The sequence below is a fragment of the Bufo bufo genome, chromosome 1, assembly GCF_905171765.1.
Source record: "Bufo bufo chromosome 1, aBufBuf1.1, whole genome shotgun sequence".
Lineage (NCBI taxonomy): Eukaryota > Metazoa > Chordata > Amphibia > Anura > Bufonidae > Bufo > Bufo bufo.
The window spans coordinates 758127088-758151737 of NC_053389.1; the positions used below are offsets into that span (position 1 = coordinate 758127088).

General features: G+C 46.2%; 1 protein-coding gene across 2 annotated transcripts in view; it reads right to left on the reverse strand.

Annotated features, from left to right (window-relative positions):
* The window catches only part of GCK (glucokinase), a 72456-nt gene that overhangs the window by 40704 nt on the left and 7102 nt on the right, over window positions 1-24650 (reverse strand). The window contains exon 1 of one of the 2 annotated variants that reach the window (XM_040414566.1): window positions 3691-3999. The exons of the other annotated variant lie outside the window; for it this stretch is intronic. Coding sequence (XP_040270500.1) covers window positions 3691-3714 — 24 coding nt within the window. The 5' untranslated portion in view covers window positions 3715-3999. Of the gene's footprint in view, window positions 1-3690; window positions 4000-24650 lie in introns of those variants that run through there. 2 annotated transcript variants of the gene reach the window in all.

The following is a 24650-nucleotide window of genomic DNA, read 5'->3' on the forward strand; positions in this document are numbered from 1 at the left end:
TGCTGAGCTCACCGGTGCGTTCCTTCTTTTTAAGAATGTTCCAAACAGTTGTTTTGGCCATGTCTAATGTTGCTATCTCTCTGATGGGTTTGTTTTGTTTCTTCAACCTAATGATGGCTTGCTTCACTGATAGTGACAGCTCTTTGGATCTCATTTTGAGAGTTGACAGCAACATATTCCAAATGCAAATAGCACACTTGAAATGAACTCTGGACCTTTTATCTGCTCATTGTAATTGGGATAATGAGGGAATAACACACACCTGGCCATGGAACAGCTGAGAAGCCAATTGTCCCATTACTTTTGGTCCCTTAACAAGTGGGAGGCACATATGCAAACTGTTGTAATTCCTACACCGTTCACCTGATTTGGATGTAAATACCCTCAAATTAAAGCTGACAGTCTGCAGGTAAAGCACACCTTGTTTGTTTCATTTGAAATCCATCGTGGTGGTGTGTAGAGCCAAAAATGTGTCGATGTCCCAATATTTATGGAACTGACTGTATGTAGCACAATATTTGGAAGGAGGCTTACCGGGCTCTGGGCGGCAGAAGGATCCACAGGCTTCTGGGACATATCTGTATCTGGCACTTCCAGTGTAGCTGACATGCTGCACGTGTCATGAAGATGCTGGGACTGCAGCTCTCCTTCCTGCTGACATCTCCCCTGATATCCGCCAGGCCTCTGACGTCATGCGCTGGCGGAAGTGACGCGCAGAGGCCTGGCAAACGGAACTCTCGGCCCTAGAGAGCTCCGGCCTGTTTGTGCATGCGCACATGCGGGCGATCCCTCGTTTCCCGCCGCAAGATGGAGCTGGGGAACGGATGCCCGGGGCTGCCTTCACTGAAGGGCTTATGCCTAAGGAGCGGGGATAGAGGCTCCAGGTCCCTTCTGTACCGTCCTCTGCACCGGCCCTCCCAGGATGGGGCAATAATAATAGGCCGTGCGGGATGACTTGAACTCTTGACACCGCAGGAGCGGCTTCCACACGATCCCGAGGAGAGGAAACAACAAGTGAAGCAGGTAAAGGGAGGGGGCCTTTTAAACTTGAGCTTCTAGGTTGTTTCCTGTCATGGGGAGGCGGGGACACCCTCCTGAGAGTGCCGTTGTGGAGGCGCCAGGGAAAATAAGTATACAATGGACCCTCAAGTTACAATATTAATTGGTTCCAGGACGACCATTGTATGTTGAAACCATTGTAACTTGAGTAATTGGTTCCAAAGCCTCAAAATGTCATCCAAGATAAGAGAAAATTAAGATTTAAGAAAAATAAGCAAATAGCTAAGACAGATAAAACAAGTCTTTACATATAACAGTCAGGAATAGCTGGTAACTAGCAACTAATCCAGCTATTTTACCAGAGAAGTGGCCTTGATTGGTTGGATCTGAGTCTGAGACATTGTATGTTGAGTCTAGTTTTAACTTACGATGGGTCAGAAAAGACCATTATATGTTGAAAATATTGTATCCTTGAGGGACCACTGTATATCACTGGGAGTCCCACCACTGGGACCACCACCGATTATGAGTACATTGGTCCTGTGTCCCCGTCTTAAAGAGGACCTTTTACCACTCCTGAGAGTCCTGAACTGCCAGTTTTAATAGCTTCATGCATTCCCCATGTAATAACAATTCTGGAGCATCTATTCTTATGTCTCTATGTTGTGCCATTCCTTTATTATTTCTACTAGAAGAGGTGAGACCCTAGCAGCACTTAATCTGTGAATAGATGATACGTTATGATTCTGGGGTCCCTAAGGGTCCATTTACATAGTCATAGCACTCTGTGTGCTGTTGAATGGTGCCCCTTAAAATAATATTTTTAGGGGAGAAAGCCTCCATAAAACAACAAGGAAAATGGTATTACATGTCCATATAGAAACTGTCAGTCAAACCTCTGTGCCTCCACACACCAAGCCTTATTTACATACGACCAGAACAACCCTTTTGACTCATTGACTGTGAACCAAGACTTTTCTTACTCAACATTGCTGATAAAACAAAAATTTCTTCATTAAAGCTTCATGTTGTGAATCTCTCTATTCCACTACTTGAGTATATGATGAAATGTGGTGGCAATACCCCGACATATGCCCACACTAACAAAAATAACAGTCATGGGAAGCTGGCGTAGATTTGAGCGTGGGGCAATCTGACAATCAATAATTTTCTTGCCAATCTAGTCACATGTTGAAGGATTCACTTCTTCTGCCCATTTGGCCAAGAGCCTAGTTCTCTTCTGGCTCCTCACGGGGTGACTGCGGTCATCGTTATTAGAATTTTACGCAATGACTAATAGTCACTGTATTCAGTGGATACAGGTATTAACTCAAGCCCTTGACTAGTGACTTCTGGTCAGAAACTCCTCATGAGTCAAGCAAAAAGTAATCCAGTCCATTGCCAACTTCACCCAAAGAGACACTGCTAAGCCCCATTGCTGTCTTGTAGGGTCTAATTAGCCATGTCTTGGACTAGCCTACTGCCCAAACCCTCCACCTGCTTCCTATATAAATTGACCTTCATGTCATTGACTGAAACAACCTTAATACTTATCCCAGTGGCGTAGCTAGAAATGACTGGCCCCACAGCAAATTTTTGAATGCCGCCCCCATTCCTGTGGCTAGTAAAGATCGCTCTCTCAGACCAGGCCCGGCAGCTGTTCCATCTGTTTTCCACACTGTCTATACTGTCACCGTATATAATTTAATTGTGTAATACTGTTGAGGGGGCCCTGACAAAATCTTTTAGCCCTCCTCCTGAATGGGACCCTTCTGGGTCAGGGCCCCAAAACAGCCGCTTCCCCTACTTTCCCTATAGCTACGCCCCTAACTCATTCCCATAATGTGTGTGCAGATTAATTTTCGACATAATTTATTACATATGAGAGTGCATCAGACTTCCCAATAGTCACTAAGAAGTACCAATCAGTCTATATAATGGTCAAGTGTTTTGCAGAAGCCATTGTAGCACAATATCTGTATGTGTATGGGCAGCATGGTGGCTCAATGGTTAGCACTGGGGTCCTGGGTTCAAATCCGACCAAGGACAACATCTGCACAGAGTTTGTATGTTCTCCCTGTGTTTGCGTGGGTTTCCTCCGGGTATTCCGGTTTCTTCCCACACTCCAAATACATACTGATAGGGACCTTAGATTGTGAGACCCATTGGGGACAGTTGGATGCTAATGTCTGTAAAGCGCTGTGGAATATAGTAGCGCTATATAAGTGCATAAAATAAATAATAAAATAAATGTGTATGTCTAGCTTTACAAAGCTGAAATTCAACCTTTGTGCAAGTATGGATTAGCCTAGGGGCACTTCTCATGCAATAAACCTGCTCAATGGAGACATATGGACACTACATGTCCAATAATGACCATCATACTCAACACTGATCATGACTGTTTAGAGTTGAATTCCAGCTCACCTGATAATAGTCATTAACCCCCAGTGCACGGAGCAACTCAGGTAAGAACTTTGGTAACAGAAGAAATAAACGTAGTTCCAGCACTTCAGTTTCGTTGTGTTGCCTTCTTCTTTATTATGGTGACAAACTGTCCTTAGTCATAAGATGACTGGAACTACGTTTATTTCTTCAACACTGATCATACCATGATAAATTCTGTACATCTAGCCAAATACATACTCCAAACCATCACAGACCCCCATAAAAACTTCCCTATGGACTTACATCTGGATGCACAGTTGAGTCCATGCTTCCAGGCAGGAGATCTCAGGTTATGGAAGGCTGGTGCAGGATACAGATACGTGTGTGCCTGTCACACCTGAAATCCCTGGGTGTCTCTGATCCTGATTATGTCTGCTGCTGAGTGCATATTTTGGTCCTACTTTCCCAATTGCTAGTCCTGTATATATTCTCCAAGACTTCTCCATTTAATATCCATGGTGTGAACCGACCAGTCTCCACCGCGACTTTTTCTACTACTCACAGCTTGTCTACTACTACTATTAGCTAATGGCTACGGCCGGCTTACAGGGAGGAGAATGGGAAAGGAAGGGGTTGTCACGTTCAGAGCGATGCAAAAGAAACGATGGGGTGATGGTCTCAAACCGTCCAATGAATATACATTGCTTGCACCCAAGCTGCAGTGTCTAGCAGTGCAGGAGTTAATCAGTAACTCTGTTAACACATATGTCCTTCCTGAGAACTGCTGAGCACACAGTCCAGCCTACACACGTATACATGCGGTCAAGGATAGGATAGTTCTACAGAGGATATAACGTTTAGTTCTGCAAAATGTGAAATGCACCCGGCCGGTATCCATGTTTTGCGGATCCGGCCGTATGCATGGACCCTCATAGGAAGGTCTGAATTGCTTCATAATGAAGCCATTAAAATAACGTAAAAAAATACTCATTCCAGGGGAGTAGCTACCATGGAAGCAGGGAAGGCAAATGCTATGGGGCCCAAACTCAGGAAGGGGCCCAGGAAGAGGACAAATGCATTTATTTTCAGGACCTAGGGAGCGGTGAGTATAGTGCTCCTAGTCCTAGAACTAGTATTACTCACCACTCCTTGGTCTTCTTCTCTGGGCATCTGTGCTGCCCTAAGTCCTGGCAGAGCACAGCTTCAGGACGGGACGTAGTGTGTACAGGAACGCACTATAAGGGTGGGTTCGCATTGGCATTATTGAACTCCATTATAGGTTTGGTTATAACAGAGTTATAACAGAACATAACGAAATTCTAGGACGGAATGCAATACTGAAGCCTTTAAGAGGCAGTCCCTTTTGCTCCGTCCTAATACATGTCTATGGGGGCAAATAACGCTCCGTTTGGTCCTTAAAGTCTTAAGATATTAAAGGGAATGTGTCATCAGAAAATGACCTACCGTATTTTTTGCTTTATAAGACGCACTTTTTCCCCCCAAAAGTGGGGGGGGAAATGGCAGTGCGTCTTATAAAGCGAATATAACCAAAACAATCACCAAAAAGATGAGGGATTATGTGTGAGCAAATACTCAATATACCCAACAAACAAGAACACACATATATATTAATAATACATTTTTATTGAATATCATCATAAAAGACAACAAAATAGACAATAGTTAATATAATATAATTATATAAAGTGGGAGGAGCAGGCGCGTGACGAAGTGAGTGACGTTACACTGCCAGCCAGCCTGCCTGCTACGGTAGTTTGATAGTGAGTACTACAGAGGATTGCGCTACTGCAGAGGATTGTGATATTTTTACAAAGCTCCCATGACTACACTTTACATATAAAGACTGCTGTGACCGTGGCCCGGTGTAATAGAGTACAGTGACTGCCGGCCTTCAGCCCCTGTATTAGGGGTCACTATTTACACAGGGACACTGTTAAGGGGGGATCTGTGGATGACACATTTAAAGTATAAGATGCTATATATGTGTCATCCACAGATCCCCCCATAACAGTGTCATCCACAGATCCCCCATAACAGTGTCATCATCCACAGATCCCCCATAACAGTGCATCATCCACAGATCTCCATAACAGTGTCATCCACATATCTCCATAACAGTGTCATCCACAGATCCCCATAACAGTCTCATCTATAGACCCCCAATAACAGTGCGTCATCCACAGGTCCCCATAACAGTGTCATCCACAGATCCTCATAACAGTGTCATCCACAGATCCCCCATAACAGTGCATCGTCCACAGATCCCCCATAACAGTGTCATCCACAGATCCCCATAACAGTGTCATCCACAGATCCCCATAACAGTGTAATCCACAGATCCCCATAACAGTGTCATCCACAGATCCCCCCATAACAGTGTCATCCACAGATCCCCCATAACAGTGTCATCCACAGATCCCCCATAACAGTGTCATCCACAGATCCCCCATAACAGTGTCATCCACAGATCCCCCATAACAGTATCATCCACAGATATCCCCATAACAGTGTCATCCACAGATGCCCCCATAACAGTGCATCATCCACAGATCCCCCATAACAGTGCATCATCCACAGATCCCCCATAACAGTGCATCATCCACAGATCCTCCATAACAGTGTCATCCACAGATGCCCCCATAACAGTGCATCATCCACAGATCCCCCACAACAGTGCATCATCCACATATCCCGCATAACAGTGCATCTTCCACAGATCCCCCATAACAGTGTCATCCACAGATTCCCATAACAGTCTCATCCACAGATCCCCCATAACAGTGTCATCCACAGATCCCCATAACAGTGCATCATCCACAGATCCCCCATAACAGTGCATCTTCCACAGATCCCCCATAACAGTGTCATCTACAGATCCTCCATAACAATGCGTCATCCACAGATCCCCCATAACAGTGTCATCAACAGATCCCCATAACAGTCTCATCCACAGATCCCCCATAACAGTGCGTCATCCACAGATCCCCCATAACAGTGTCATCCACAGATCCCCATAACAGTGTCATCCACAGATCCCCATAACAGTGTCATCCACAGATCCCCCATAACAGTGTCATCCACAGATCCCCATACCAGTGTCATCCACAGATCCCCATAACAGTGCACCATCCACAGATCCCCCATAACAGTGTCATCCACAGATCCCCTATAACAGTGTCATCCACAGATCCCCATAACAGTGTCATCCACAGATCCCCCATAACAGTGCATCATCCACAGTACCCCATAACAGCGTCATCCACAGATCTCCATAAGTGTCATCCACTGATCCCCATAACAGTGTCATCCACAGATCCCCATAGCAGTGTCATCCACAGATCCCCATACCAGTGTCATCCACAGATCCCCATAACAGTGCACCATCCACAGATCCCCATAACAGTGTCATCCACAGATCCCCATAACAGTGTCATCCACAGATCCCCATAACAGTGTCATCCACAGATCCCCATAACAGTGTCATCCACAGATCCCCATAACAGTGTCATCCACAGATCCTCCATAACAATGCGTCATCCACAGATCCCCCATAACAGTGTCATCCACAGATCCCCATAACAGTCTCATCCACAGATCCCCCATAACAGTGCGTCATCCACAGATCCCCCATAACAGTGTCATCCACAGATCCCCATAACAGTGTCATCCACAAATCCCCATAACAGTGTAATCCACAGATCCCCCCATAACAGTGTCATCCACAGATCCCCCCATAACAGTGTCATCCAGAGATCCCCCCATAACAGTGTCATCCACAGATCCCCCCATAACAGTGTCATCCACAGATCCCCCATAACAGTGTCATCCACAGATCCCCCATAACAGTGTCATCCACAGATCCCCCATAACAGTGTCATCCACGGATCCCCATAACAGTCTCATCCACAGATCCCCCATAACAGTGCGTCATCCACAGATCCCCCATAACAGTGTCATCCACAGATCCCCATAACAATGTCATCCACAGATCCCCCCATAACAGTGTCATCCACAGATCCCCCATAAGTGTCATCCACAGATCCCCCATAACAGTGTCATCCACAGATGCCCCCATAACAGTGCATCATCCACAGATCCCCCATAACAGTGCATCATCCACATATCCCCCATAACAGTGTATCATCCACAGATCCCCCATAACAGTGTCATCCACAGATTCCCATAACAGTCTCATCCACAGATCCCCCATAACAGTGTCATCCACAGATCCCTTATAACAGTGTCATCCACAGATCCCCATAACAGTGTCATCCACAGATCCCCCATAACAGTGCGTCAGCCACAGATCCCCCATAAAAGTGTCATCCACAGATCCCCATAACAGTCTCATCCACAGATCCCCCATAACAGTGTCATCCACAGATACCCCATAAGTGTCATCCACAGATCCCCCATAACAGTGTCATCCACAGATGCCCCCATAACAGTGCATCATCCACAGATCCCCCATAACAGTGCATCATCCACATATCCCCCATAACAGTGCATCATCCACAGATCCCCCATAACAGTGTCATCCACAGATTTCCATAACAGTCTCATCCACAGATCCCCCATAACAGTGTCATCCACAGATCCCTTATAACAGTGTCATCCACAGATCCCCATAACAGTGTCATCCACAGATCCCCCATAACAGTGCGTCATCCACAGATCCCCCATAAAAGTGTCATCCACAGATCCCCATAACAGTCTCATCCACAGATCCCCATAACAGTGTCATCCACAGATCCCCATAACAGTGTCATCCACAGATCCCCATACCAGTGTCATTCACAGATCCCCATAACAGTGCACCATCCACAGATCCCCCATAACAGTGTCATCCACAGATCCCCATAACAGTGTCATCCACAGATCCCCATAACAGTGTCATCCACAGATCCCCCATAACAGTGTGTCATCCACAGATCCCCATAACAGTGTCATCCACAGATCCCCATAACAGTGTCATCCACAGATCCCCATAACAGTGTCATCCACAGATCCCCATAACAGTGTCATCCACAGATCCTCCATAACAATGCGTCATCCACAGATCCCCCATAACAGTGTCATCCACAGATCCCCATAACAGTCTCATCCACAGATCCCCCATAACAGTGCGTCATCCACAGATCCCCCATAACAGTGTCATCCACAGATCCCCATAACAGTGTCATCCACAAATCCCCATAACAGTGTCATCCACAGATCCCCCCATAACAGTGTCATCCACAGATCCCCCCATAACAGTGTCATCCACAGATCCCCCCATAACAGTGTCATCCACAGATCCCCCCATAACAGTGTCATCCACAGATCCCCCATAACAGTGTCATCCACAGATCCCCCATAACAGTGTCATCCACAGATCCCCCATAACAGTGTCATCCACGGATCCCCATAACAGTCTCATCCACAGATCCCCCATAACAGTGCATCATCCACATATCCCCCATAACAGTGCATCATCCACAGATCCCCCATAACAGTGTCATCCACAGATTTCCATAACAGTCTCATCCACAGATCCCCCATAACAGTGTCATCCACAGATCCCTTATAACAGTGTCATCCACAGATCCCCATAACAGTGTCATCCACAGATCCCCCATAACAGTGCGTCATCCACAGATCCCCCATAAAAGTGTCATCCACAGATCCCCATAACAGTCTCATCCACAGATCCCCATAACAGTGTCATCCACAGATCCCCATAACAGTGTCATCCACAGATCCCCATAACAGTGTCATCCACAGATCCCCATAACAGTGTCATCCACAGATCCCCCATAACAGTGCGTCGTCCACAGATCCCCCATAAAACTGTCATCCACAGATCCCCATAACAGTCTCATCCACAGATCCCCATAACAGTCTCATCCACAGATCTCCATAACAGTCTTATCCACAGATCCCCCATAATAGGGTCATCCACAGATCCCCATAACAGTGTCATCCACAGATCCCCCATAACAGTGCGTCATCCACAGTACCCCATAACAGTGTCATCCACAGATCTCCATAACAGTGTCATCCACAGATCCCCATAACAGTGTCATCCACAGATCCCCATAACAGTGTCATCCACAGATCCCCATACCAGTGTCATCCACAGATCCCCATAACAGTGCACCATCCACAGATCCCCATAACAGTGCACCATCCACAGATCCCCCATAACAGTGTCATCCACAGATCCCCATAACAGTGTCATCCACAGATCCCCATAACAGTGTCATCCACAGATCCCCCATAACAGTGTGTCATCCACAGATCCCCATAACAGTGTCATCCACAGATCCCCATAACAGTGTCATCCACAGATCCCCATAACAGTGTCATCCACAGATCCTCTATAACAATACGTCATCCACAGATCCCCCATAACAGTGTCATCCACAGATCCCCCATAACAGTGTCATCCACAGATCCCCATAACAGTGTCATCCACAGATCCCCCATAACAGTATCATCCACAGATATCCCCATAACAGTGTCATCCACAGATGCCCCCATAACAGTGCATCATCCACAGATCCCCCATAACAGTGCATCATCCACAGATCCCCCATAACAGTGCATCATCCACAGATCCTCCATAACAGTGTCATCCACAGATGCCCCCATAACAGTGCATCATCCACAGATCCCCCACAACAGTGCATCATCCACATATCCCCCATAATAGTGCATCTTCCACAGATCCCCCATAACAGTGTCATCCACAGATTCCCATAACAGTCTCATCCACAGATCCCCCATAACAGTGTCATCCACAGATCCCCATAACAGTGCATCATCCACAGATCCCCCATAACAGTGCATCTTCCACAGATCCCCCATAACAGTGTCATCTACAGATCCTCCATAACAATGTGTCATCCACAGATCCCCCATAACAGTGTCATCAACAGATCCCCATAACAGTCTCATCCACAGATCCCCCATAACAGTGAGTCATCCGCAGATCCCCCATAACAGTGTCATCCACAGATCCCCATAATAGTGTCATCCACAGATCCCCATAACATTGTTATCCACAGATCCCCCCATAACAGTGTCATCCACAGATCCCCATACCAGTGTCATCCACAGATCCCCATAACAGTGCACCATCCACAGATCTTCCATAACAGTGTCATCCACAGATCCCCTATAACAGTGTCATCCACAGATCCCCATAACAGTGTCATCCACAGATCCCCCATAACAGTGCATCATCCATAGTACCCCATAACAGCGTCATCCACAGATCTCCATAACAGTGTCATCCACAGATCCCCATAACAGTGTCATCCACAGATCCCCATAGCAGTGTCATCCACAGATCCCCATACCAGTGTCATCCACAGATCCCCATAACAGTGCACCATCCACAGATCCCCATAACAGTGTCATCCACAGATCCCCATAACAGTGTCATCCACAGATCCCCATAACAGTGTCATCCACAGATCCCCATAACAGTGTCATCCACAGATCCTCCATAACAATGCGTCATCCACAGATCCCCCATAACAGTGTCATCCACAGATCCCCATAACAGTCTCATCCACAGATCCCCCATAACAGTGCGTCATCCACAGATCCCCCATAACAGTGTCATCCACAGATCCCCATAACAGTGTCATCCACAAATCCCCATAACAGTGTCATCCACAGATCCCCCCATAACAGTGTCATCCACAGATCCCCCCATAACAGTGTCATCCACAGATCCCCCCATAACAGTGTCATCCACAGATCCCCCCATAACAGTGTCATCCACAGATCCCCCATAACAGTGTCATCCACAGATCCCCCATAACAGTGTCATCCACAGATCCCCCATAACAGTGTCATCCACAGATCCCCATAACAGTGTCATCCACAGATTCCCATAACAGTCCCATCCACAGATCCCCCATAACAGTGTCATCCACAGATCCCTTATAACAGTGTCATCCACAGATCCCCATAACAGTGCATCAGCCACAGATATCCCCATAACAGTGTCATCCAAAGATGCTCCCATAACAGTGCATCATCCACAGATCCCCCATAACAGTGCATCATCCACAGATCCCCCAAAACAGTGCATCATCCACAGATCCTCCATAACAGTGTCATCCACAGATCCCCCATAACAGTGTCATCCACGGATCCCCATAACAGTCTCATCCACAGATCCCCCATAACAGTGCGTCATCCACAGATCCCCCATAACAGTGTCATCCACAGATCCCCATAACAGTGTCATCCACAGATCCCCCCATAACAGTGTCATCCACAGATCCCCCATAAGTGTCATCCACAGATCCCCCATAACAGTGTCATTCACAGATGCCCCCATAACAGTGCATAATCCACAGATCCCCCATAACAGTGCATCATCCACATATCCCCCATAACAGTGCATCATCCACAGATCCCCCATAACAGTGTCATCCACAGATTCCCATAACAGTCTCATCCACAGATCCCCCATAACAGTGTCATCCACAGATCCCTTATAACAGTGTCATCCACAGATCCCTATAACAGTGTCATCCACAGATCCCCCATAACAGTGCGTCAGCCACAGATCCCCCATAAAAGTGTCATCCACAGATCCCCATAACAGTCTCATCCACAGATCCCCCATAACAGTGTCATCCACAGATACCCCATAAGTGTCATCCACAGATCCCCCATAACAGTGTCATCCACAGATGCCCCCATAACAGTGCATCATCCACATATCCCCCATAACAGTGCATCATCCACAGATCCCCCATAACAGTGTCATCCACAGATTCCCATAACAGTCTCATCCACAGATCCCCCATAACAGTGTCATCCACAGATCCCCATAACAGTGTCATCCACAGATCCCCATAACAGTGTCATCCACAGATCCCCCATAACAGTGCGTCATCCACAGATCCCCCATAAAAGTGTCATCCACAGATCCCCATAACAGTCTCATCCACAGATTCCCATAACAGTGTCATCCACAGATCCCCATAACAGTGTCATCCACAGATCCCCATAACAGTGTCATCCACAGATCCCCCATAACAGTGCGTCGTCCACAGATCCCCCATAAAACTGTCATCCACAGATCCCCATAACAGTCTCATCCACAGATCCCCATAACAGTCTTATCCACAGATCCCCATAACAGTCTCATCCACAGATCCCCCATAATAGTGTCATCCACAGATCCCCATAACAGTGTCATCCACAGATCCCCCATAACAGTGCGTCATCCACAGTACCCCATAACAGTGTCATCCACAGATCTCCATAACAGTGTCATCCACAGATCCCCATAACAGTGTCATCCACAGATCCCCATACCAGTGTCATCCACAGATCCCCATACCAGTGTCATCCACAGATCCCCATAACAGTGCACCATCCACAGATCCCCATAACAGTGTCATCCACAGATCCCCATAACAGTGTCATCCACAGATCCCCATAACAGTGTCATCCACAGATCCCCCATAACAGTGTGTCATCCACAGATCCCCATAACAGTGTCATCCACAGATCCCCATAACAGTGTCATCCACAGATCCCCATAACAGTGTCATCCACAGATCCCCATAACAGTGTCATCCACAGATCCTCCATAACAATACATCATCCACAGATCCCCCATAACAGTGTCATCCACAGATCCCCATAACAGTGTCATCCACAGATCCCCATAACAGTGTCATCCACAGATCTCCATAACAGTGTCATCCACAGATCCCCCATAACAGTGCGTCATCCACAGATCCCCCATAAAAGTGTCATCCATAGATCCCCATAACAGTCTCATCCACAGATCCCCCATAAAAGTGTCATCCATAGATCCCCATAACAGTCTCATCCACAGATCCCCATAACAATCTCATCCACAGATCCCCATAACAGTGTCATCCACAGATCCCCCATAACAGTGCGTCATCCACAGTACCCCATAACAGTGTCATCCACAGATCTCCATAACAGTGTCATCCACAGATCCCCATAACAGTGTCATCCACAGATCCCCATAACAGTGTCATCCACAGATCCCCATACCAGTGTCATCCACAGATCCCCATAACAGTGCACCATCCACAGATCCCCCATAACAGTGTCATCCACAGATCCCCATAACAGTTTCATCCACAGATCCCCCATAACAGTGCGTCATCCACAGATCCCCATAACAGTGTCATCCACAGATCCCCATAACAGTGTCATCCACAGATCCCTTATAACAGTGTCATCCACAGATCCTCCATAACAATGCGTCGAACAGTGTCATCCACAGATCCCCATAACAGTGTCATCCACAGATCCCCATAACAGTGTCATCCACAGATCCCCCATAACAGTGCGTCATCCACAGATCCCCCATAACAATGTCATCCACAGATCCCCATAACAGTGTCATCCACAGATCCCCATAACAGTGTCATCCACAGATCTCCATAACAGTGTCATCCACAGATCCCCATAACAGTGTCATCCACAGATCCCCATAACAGTGTCATCCACAGATCCCCATAACAGTGTCATCCACAGATCCCCCATAACAGTGCGTCATCCACAGATCCCCCATAAAAGTGTCATCCACAGATCCCCATAACAGTCTCATCCACAGATCCCCATAACAGTCTCATCCACAGATCCCCATAACAGTCTCATCCACAGATCCCCCATAACAGTGTCATCCACAGATCCCCATAACAGTGTCATCCACAGATCCCCCATAACATTGCGTCATCCACAGTACCCCATAACAGTGTCATCCACAGATCTCCATAACAGTGTCATCCACAGATCCCCATAACAGTGTCATCCAAAGATCCCCATAACAGTGTCATCCACAGATCCCCATACCAGTGTCATCCACAGATCCCCATAACAGTGCACCATCCACAGATCCCCCATAACAGTGTCATCCGCAGATCCCCATAACAGTTTCATCCACAGATCCCCATAACAGTGTCATCCACAGATCCCCCATAACAGTGTGTCATCCACAGATCCCCATAACAGTGTCATCAACAGATCCCCATAACAGTGTCATCCACAGACCCTCCATAACAATGCGTCATCCACAGATCCCCATAACAGTGTCATCCACAGATCCCCATAACAGTGTCATCCACAGATCCCTTATAACAGTGTCATCCACAGATCCCAATAACAGTGTCATCCACAGATCCCCCATAACAGTGCGTCATCCACAGATCCCCCATAAAAGTGTCATCCACAGATCCCCATAACAGTCTCATCCACAGATCCCCATAACAGTCTCATCCACAGATCCCCATAACAGTCTCATCCACAGATCCCCATAACAGTCTCATCCACAGATCCCCCATAACAGTGTCATCCACAGATCCCCATAACAGTGTCATCCACAGATCCCCCATAACAGTGCATCATCCACAGTACCCCATAACAGTGTCATCCACAGATCCCCATAACAGTGTCATCCACAGATCCCCCATAACAGTGTGTCATCCACAGTACCCCATAACAGTGTCATCCACAGATCTCCATAACAGTGTCATCCACAGATCCCCATAACAGTCTCATCCACAGATCCCCCATAACAGTGTCATCCACAGATCCCCATAAAAGTGTCATCCACAGATCCCCCATAACAGTGCATCATCCACAGTACCCCATAACAGTGTCATCCACAGATCCCCATAACAGTGTCATCTACAGATCCCCCATAACAGTGCGTCATCCACAGTACCCTATAACAGTGTCATCCACAGATTTCCATAACAGTGTCATCCACAGATCCCCATAACAGTGTCATCCACAGATCCCCATAACAGTGTCATCCACAGATCCCCCATAACAGTGCGTCATCCACAGATCCCCATAACAGTGCGTCATCCACAGATCCCCCCCATAACAGTGTCATCCACAGATGCCCCCATAAGTGTCATCCACAGATCCCCCATAATAGTGTCATCCACAGACCACCATTAGTTCAAAACCCACCAAAAGCACACCTTCTGGTTCAAAATATTTTTTTTCTTATTTTCCTCCTCAAAAACCTAGGTTTGTCTTATCATCAGGCGCGTCTTATAAGCGAAAAATACGGTATTTTTTAAATCATGTTTTTATGTTATATGTATTTTTTTAGAATTTTTATTATTTTTCATTTTCCATGTCAATATTTATATTTAAACAAAAATCATAAATCCTGACGTTTCCGCACTGGCCACTAAGCGTAATAGGCGCCACTTCTTGGTCTGTATAGATCACTTTACTGTAGTTTTCTCCTTATCATTACAGGCAAGTTGAGAATGACAGGTGATTGTCAAAGCTTATCTACTCCTGGCTAGTAAAATGATCTTTGCACAGGTCACACAGCATGCCTAGAAAACTCTCCCATAGAAGTCAATGAGGTCAGCTTTAGTCAATTCTGTCTATGGGCCATGTGGCACCCGTAAAGCAATTCTTAAAATTCTTTGAACAGCTCAGGCAAGATGGCAGGCCCCATAATCATAGAATTAAAAAAAATCTGTAATCAGAAAAAAATAAAAAATAAAAATGAAGATCTGTCGCTATTACGTTTTAATTGGCATGAAAAAATGTGGTGACTCATCCTCTTTGAAGAGGAGCCTGACATTGGCAGCGTTCATAGCTGACTACTAGAGATTTTACGGGTAAAGCTACATTGGTCGCGGCCAGGATCACAGAGTAGCGGTGATCCCATAGAAATTTAGGAAATTGCAGTGCGAGTCGCAGAAAATCCAGCAGTGTTGGAATTTTTAAGACTCGCACTGCGATCTTATTCATTTCTATGGGATCACTGCTACTCTGCGATCCTGGCCTCGATCAGTGTCACCGTGTAGCCGTACCCTTAAAGGGGTTATCCAAGTTCTCCAACAGCCCCCCCCCCCCATGTGCCGGGCCCCTCACAGGTAATATACTTACCTGGCTCCCCGCTCCTGATCCCCGCACCGCCGCTGCTGCTTCTCCCTGTACATGGATGAAAACATTCGGTGTCGGGTGGGGAGCAGCCAATGGAAGGCGGGAACGAGTCTCCCTAGTATCGTGGGTGACGCTAGGGAGGCTCGTCCCCGTCCCGCCTGCCATTAGCTGCTTACCCCCGATACCGAATGTTTTCATCCATGTACAGGGAGAAGCGGCAGCGGCGGTGTGGGGACCAGCAGTGGCGCGGGGAGCGGGGTAAGTATATTACCTGTGAGGGGCCCGGCACATGGGGGCGCTGTTGGAGAACTTGGATAACCCCTTTATAGGGGTTGTTCCATCTTGACATTACTTGTTGTACAAATAGCTTCTGGGGTCCATGCTTTCCAGTTAAAACATCTTTATTCAGTCCCTTAAAAATATTCCAAAGCAATGCAGCATGACTGGTTTACGCGTTTCGGCTTATAGCCTTAATCATCACCTGAACTAGACGCAGTACAACCCTCTTTTAAAAGCTCATGACAACCTCTACATCCGTTAATTATAATGAGGCAATTAAAATAACATAAAAAATACCCATTCCATTATAACAGCCTCAAGAATGGATGCGTGCATCGGAATGTTATGGGACTTTCGAATATACAGTACAGACCAAAAGTTTGGACACACCTTCTCATTCAAAGAGTTTTCTTTATTTTCATGACTATGAAGGCATCAAAACTATGAATTAACACATGTGGAATTATATACATAACAAACAAGTGTGAAACAACTGAAAATATGTCATATTCTAGGTTCTTCAAAGTAGCCACCTTTTGCTTTGATTACTGCTTTGCACACTCTTGGCATTCTCTTGATGAGCTTCAAGAGGTAGTCCCCTGAAATGGTCTTCCAACAGTCTTGAAGGAGTTCCCAGAGATGCTTAGCACTTGTTGGCCCTTTTGCCTTCACTCTGCGGTCCAGCTCACCCCAAACCATCTCGATTGGGTTCAGGTCCGGTGACTGTGGAGGCCAGGTCATCTGGTGCAGCACCCCATCACTCCCCTTCATGGTCAAATAGCCCTTACTTTTAAAGTTTTCCCAATTTTTCAGCTGACTGACTGACCTTCATTTCTTAAAGTAATGATGGCCACTCATTTTTCTTTACTTAGATGCTTTTTTCTTGCCATAATACAAATTCTAACAGTCTATTCAGTAGGACTATCAGCTGTGTATCCACCTGACTTATCCTCAACGCAACTGATGGTCCCAACCCCATTTATAAGGCAAGAAATCCCACTTATTAAACCTGACAGGGCACACCTGTGAAGGGAAAACCATTTCAGGGGACTACCTCTTGAAGCTCATCAAGAGAATGCTAAGAGTGTGCAAAGCAGTAATTAAAGCAAAAGGTGGCTACTTTGAAGAACCTAGAATATGACATATTTTCAGTTGTTTCACACTTGTTTGTTATGTATATAATTCCACATGTGTTAATTAATAGTTTTGATGCCTTCAGTGTGAATCTACAATTTTCATAGTCATGAAAATAAAGAAAACTCTTTGAATGAGAAGGTGTGTCCAAACTTTTGGTCTGTACTGTAGCTGAACCAGCACTTTTCGGCACTCCCATAGCGGTGAACAGAAGTTGGCCACTGCTGTGCGGCTGCTCTCCCTAATACTTTGGGGTCCCCGTTCTGGAGATAGGTGCGGGTCCCAGACCAGATGGGAAAATCCCTTTAAGATATCAGGTATAGTAATATTTCCTTTACGAGTCATTAGCAAGAACTTGCAGATGCTGGATTATCAAATGTTCTGGATAATTGGATGCTCATTGAAAAATAGGTAAGCCTTGCTCACACAATGTAGGGCAGGTGCACAGTGTGCAGGCCAAAAACTGGAGAGGGTCAGAAATAAAAGCTTTGCATGTCTCATTCTTTTTATATTTTTGCCATTATTTTTTGCCTGTCCTTGTAAAAATCTATCATGAAAGATGTCAGTTTTCACACGTGCTGACATCTAGTGGCCAAACATGCTACACTGCACGCTGGACAAGCTAGGTCTATACGACGACATTTGTCGTGCAACATTTTGTCGCACCAATGTCGCGCGACAATTTTTATAATAATAGTCTATGGTGTCGCACTGCGACATGCTGCGACGCGACAGTCGCAAAAATTCCATTTGAGATGGATTTTTCTGCGACTGTGGCGTCGCAGCATGTCGCAGTGCGACACCATAGACTACCATTATAAAAATTGTTGCACGACATTGGTGCAACAAAATGTAGTTGTGCCCTATCTGTCGCGCGACACATGTCTTCGTGTAGACCTAGCCTAAAAGCGTCTAATTTTGCCTCCTATAGTTTAATTGTTATCACTAGGGATGAGGAAATCGATTTTAATCAAATTTGTTGCACATTTCCCAAAATTTCTACTTCCAAACAAACCTGATGGTTTGGCGATTCGAATAAATCACACAAAACGCGCATGCTGTTTTCATATCAAATTCAGTACACTAATGAGAGAAACAGGGCAGGAAAGATAAAGACGGATTATCACCTTGCAGTCAGTTTTACAGACCTCAGGAGGGACGATATTGACTGGTCCTTTAGGCACCATAGGACGTGTTTAGGGCCTTACAGGGACAGTGTAGAGACTGGTAAGATATATTTAATTAGGTGGATTGATTGATTCATGGAAAGACAGGTTTTAGCACTTTAACCCAGAATAGGGTTATTTAGTTTTTTGTGTGTCTTTTACAAGGATTTAAATATATATATATATATATATACGTATTTTCCAGAGTCACTGGGTGTAACAGCGGCTCCTGTGCGCCGCTGTTCCCCTGCTTACCACCGCGGTCCCGGGCGTTCAGCGATGATCTGCTGCCAGTGCTTTCCCATTCACTGCTGCAGTCCTGGGCGCTGTCCGTGTGGGTGCTGTTGTTCTGGGATCCGCTCCACAGTTTCCTTTCAGCCCTGGCCACAGCATGCTTGCTGCTTCCTCCCTGCAGCACTTCCTTAAGGTCCAGCGAGTGCCATTTCCTGTGCTTTATGGGTTAGATCATGTGACCTCGCTGACCAATCCTAGCCCTCTTGCACATATATAAGTGGCTCAGCCCCCTTCCCAGATGCCTCAGCGTCAAGGACCTTGTGTCCTGCTAAGGTTGCTGTTATCTCTGCTTGTGTTCCTGGACTCCGCTACCTGTTTGATCCCTGCCTGCTTGCCTTGACTCTCCTGTTGCCGACTCAGATTGCCTGACCTGTACCTGTGCCGCCTGCCCTGACCTATTGCTTGTTTGACTTCGCCTCTGCCTCATCCTTCGGTCCTGCACTGTTGCTCCTGGTTACGGCCTGCTGACTATGTCTGTACCTCTGGTACCCCCTGGTCCGTCTGGACCAGCTGCCTTGTGTGCCAATCCTCCTCAAGAGGTAGTGACCTGGTGTTCCCCTCGGGAAAGTCCATCCCCACCATCAGGGGTACTGTGAAGAACTTAGACAACACCCTTATAGGAGGTAGGACATGTGGCACAGTGGGTTCACTACCGCTGGGTTCGTGACACTGGGAGCATATTTTTTGCGGCAGATGCTTTTTTCTTTCCAAAAACCTGTCGCAAATTTTCTACAGTAAATAAGTGTACAGATAAGTGTATTTTTTTGTGTCACCGGTAGTGTATAGTTTGCCAAAGACGTGCAATTGGATCTTTTTCTATCCAAAAATCTGTTGCAAATTTTGTACAGTTAGTACAAAAGCGTATTTTCCAGCATCAGCATCTATTTTGCCGCAGACGTTGTACATTTCTCGCTTTGTTTCCAAAAGCTGTTGCAGATTTTCTGCAGTTCTACAGTTAATGAGTTTACAAATAGGCATATTTTCGAACATCAATGGCAGCATATATTTTGCTGCAATCAGTGTACCAATCCTGTGACTTTTCACAGTGGCAATGGACAGAATAACAGGAAATGGTCCCTGCATCATCCTCAAGTGAGAATGTGGGTGGCTGTAGACATGGAAGCGGCAGCACAGTCGCCACCAGCCATCCGGCGACTAGTAGTAGCCACAGTTTTCCCTCGGTTCCGATAAGCGACAGATTATTTTTGATGAGAAAGAGGATGACATTGTGAACTGGATGGCTCACTTGTCATCTCAGTCACAGCACGATGATATTGACGTTCCCTCAGAGTAATGGTTCAGCGTATTCCTCCTGCTCTTCCTCCTTGCTATCAGAGAGAAGCCTTTTATTTGCATCATCTCTGTCTTCACTGTTCCCCTCCCCTAGTGGAGAGCCTTCTTTTCTCCTAAGAAGAGCAAACACCCCAGGTGCTATGGAAGATACTAAGGATAGTCTTCCTGTTGATGATGCCTAGCTGTGTTGTGTTGGTGGTGGTGGCATTTGTTGCCATGCTGGTGATGGTATGGGCACTAGTGGCTGTGGCACTCAGGGCCAATACAGAGGAGGGGGGCAAGGAGCCCATGATATATATATAGGTTAATGACTTTGAAGATAATTGTGTGTTAGATAGGACCTGGAAATTGGATCAGTGTGATGAGAAGGAGGTGACAGCAGAGGTGGAGGTTGGTGTCAACATACGGGCAAAACATCTCAAAAAAGAAATTGCCAGGGCCAGATCTCCTTCTATTGTGGTTGGCTCACGAACTGGTGATGCCACTGATAACGCTCATGCAGACACAAAACATGCCAGACCGAGGCGAAGGTCGGATTGCTCGTAGCGGGTATCTCCCATATGGCAATTTTTCTCCACACTGCCTTCAGGCAAAACCATTGCCGTGTGCAAGATCGGCAGGATGATAATAAGCCTTGGGCATTCAACCACAGAGGCATCACCTCTGTACTGCAGCACATGAGGCAACATCACCAGCTCCATTCGTTAAATCGTCATCATCATCAGTTACTGCTTCTCCCCATTAGATTCCTCCTCCTTCTCATCCTCTGCTCCGTTGTCAGATATCCATAATGAAATGTGTGGCCAGGAAACAAATATATGCACAAGTTATCTGCTTGTGTGCAAACTGAATTCCCATCTGGCCACCTTGCTGGCGGTCCAGTTGCTGCCATACCACTTTATTGCTTTTATAGAACAGATGTCGGGTGCACAGGCTCGATGAAGGATACCCGGCCACCTCTATTTCTGAAAAAAAAAGGACATCCCCTGTACTTGCACGTGGAAGAGAACGTGCGCCACTGCTTGGAATTGTCACTGCGCAGCAAGGTGCGCACCATCATTAACACAGCTGTTACGGGCAGGGACAGTACATGTCTTTCATGGCCCACTGGGTCTAGGTTTTGCGCTGCAACGCTGCACCACAGCAATGAGGCCAGGTCCTATTGACACCTCCACTTTTATGTCGGTCTGGTTCCCACACCTGGCACTTATCCGCCTCTTTCACGGACATCCTCTCATCCCAACAGAAACAGGGCAGAGACTTGCTTCAACTCCCCTTCCCTCTTTTCATATGCGTAAACAAAAGCATTGTCATGCCATCTTAGAACCTGGGCGAGATGCCACACAGCGGATCAGTGGCTAATTTGCATCAAGCAAATTTCCCGCTGGATGTCCCCATGCCAACTACAACTGGGCAACATGGTCAGCGACAATGGCAAAAACATTTGGGGGAAATAACACATGCTCCCTAGATGGTGCACTTGTTAAATTTAGTGGTGCAATGTTTGTTTTTTTAAAAAGGATCAAGTTTTGCAGAAGGTACTGGCCAAGTTCAGGAGAGTGTTTGCACATTTTAGACGTTATGTGGGTAAGAAAGCCCTCCTGGACTTGCTTGATCTGCAACTTGCTGGAACTCCACCTTGCATATGCTAGAGGGTCTGTACAAGCAGCATAAAGCAGTCATGTGTCAGTTTGTGTTCAGACAGTGGCAGCTCATTAGGGATGATTGCCAAGCCCTTTGAAGAGATTTATGAGTAGGCACAACAGCAACACCAACAATGTCACCCCTCATGGAAAAAGTCACCCAGAGGAGGAAGTGGAGAAAGATGAGGATGAGGAGCTACAACTGGAGGAGTTGTACACATGTTGCTGCAGCTTTCACTGAGCAGACACCTGCCATCCACTTGTCTGGCCGCATGGCCCCTCTCTGCCCACCTGCCGTCGCCCGTCTCTGTTACAAGAAGCAGAAGCCTCAGCCGCCCCACCCTGATGCACATCAGCAAAAGGATATGCACTGTCTGAACAACCAGGTTACCTGGACTGTTCCCTTTTTACGGCACATACTCTGTTCCCTGACCCCATGGACTTCCAGGGAGGCAGATTGGAAAAGTGGCTAGAACTGGCTCATTTTGTTAAGGATGTACTGTCTTGCCCAGCCTAGGGTATTCAGAGGCAGATGACACTGTCACACTAAGGCAGAAAAAAATGTCCTCTGCAAGTGTACAAAATATTACATTTTTGAAAATCAATCAAGCATGGACACCTCCTGCTGATGCCAATGAATAGATCTGGCATTGCTGACAGTGGCTATCTATCTCAAACCCAATGATGCCACTGCCACTGTCTTTCTGTTTATTATATTCCACACTGTATTGCTGCTGCTGCCACTACTACTGCCCATACATAGCCACAGCATCTACTGCCTTGTCTGTCAAGTCCCATACTGTACTGCTGTACGCCACACATCTACTGCCTTGTCTTTCAGATTACATACTGTACTGTTGCTGTCGCTACTACTGCTCCTCCACAGCCGCACATCTCCTTTCCATCAGGTTCTGCTGCTTCCCAAAAAAAAAGTATAGTTGTGTACACTTGTTCAGAGCGATTGCTTCTGCCAATACTACCATGTGTGTATAAATTAGGACAGGTATCTACCCCGTTAAGATTGCAGGTTCAGAACAAGCAACTGCTTTTTCTGATACCATTATGTTTGTATAAACACCAACAGGCCAAGTAACAATTTTTTAAATTTTTTTAATTTTAAAAAGCATAATAAATTCGACAGTCCATAGTGTTTTTAAATCCGCTGTTTGTTAACATTGTCAACCATGCTTTTATCCAGAGTGTCACTCTGAAATTATTTACTATCGCCGTCATTGTGTTAAACGAAGGGAGACAGAGAAATTTCTAAAAAAGAGAGAAAATAGAGAAAAATTAGCCCTAGGAGACCCAATTTATTCGTACCCAAATCGAATCTTCTGACTGATTTCTTAGAATCGGACCCAAAACAAATTTCAAGAAATTCGCTCATCGCTATTGATGATCCAGGCAACCCCTGATGCACAAACAGCCTTCTCCTGTAATGACAGAGATTGTTGTAGGAACAGGAAAAGACCGTAGCGATGGCAGATATCCCTTCCTGACAATTGTCACTGCTGGCGCTATGGGTACTATAATGACTCTGTGATGACCGCTATGGATACCTAGGATTTTAGTGGTCTGGATATTTCCTCTGATGAGCTTTTATTCAATGATGAATGATGAGAAAAGGCACAGATGTCTTTGGACAATTTAGGGGCATTCACCTCCTGCCACAACCTCAAGCTTACTACACTGAAAAGTGAATAAACAAGGAGATAGTACACATATACCCTTACTTAAAGTGTCTCTGACCGCCCTCTACTATTCCCATACTCAGATGTTTATGAATAAGTGAGTGCCTATGAGTATATGTTGACGTGTCCCAGGAGCAGATGGCTGTCTTACCTGTTATCTCCTCTAATAGTCCCGTTGGTTGTAGGACTATCCTATTAATCAGCATGTTATGGCAGTACAAAGGTGTTTACCAGACGTTGTATGCAGAGGTCAAGCAGGACAATTGTGTGCATGAGTGCGCTAAAGCCCTCAAAGCACTAGTCGGCCAAACCAACTTTGGTATGACTGGCCAACTGTGTATGAGGTTGTGGTAACTTTCCCCGACAGATAATGTTGGGGTCAGGGGTGCACCTAGCCTTTCTGATGCATGAGGTGAAAATTTAAATGGCTCCCCCCTCCTGTTAAAGGCATACAGGTGAATATAGAAAGATGAGCCACTACCCCCACTCGTCTCTATGTCTCGCCGCCTGAGGCAGCTGCCTTTCCTGGCCTCATTGGAGGTGCACCCATGGTTGGGGTAAAGAAGAAGGTTTGGACATGTTGAATTTCTCCAAGAAAGATATTCCCCTCTCCTAATTGAGAGTACATCTGTGCTCGGCCGAGCAAAGTGTGGATGTGTGCGTGGGAGTTGTAGAAATAGCAGAGGAGCAACTGGTGGTTATTGAAGGTGTATGGCCATCTTTAGACTGACATGTTACATATAAACATATATGACAGGCTGACGTTAGATATATCCACAGAGAGCAAGGTATCTATGCTGTCCAGGCAGAAAACGTAATCTGCATGG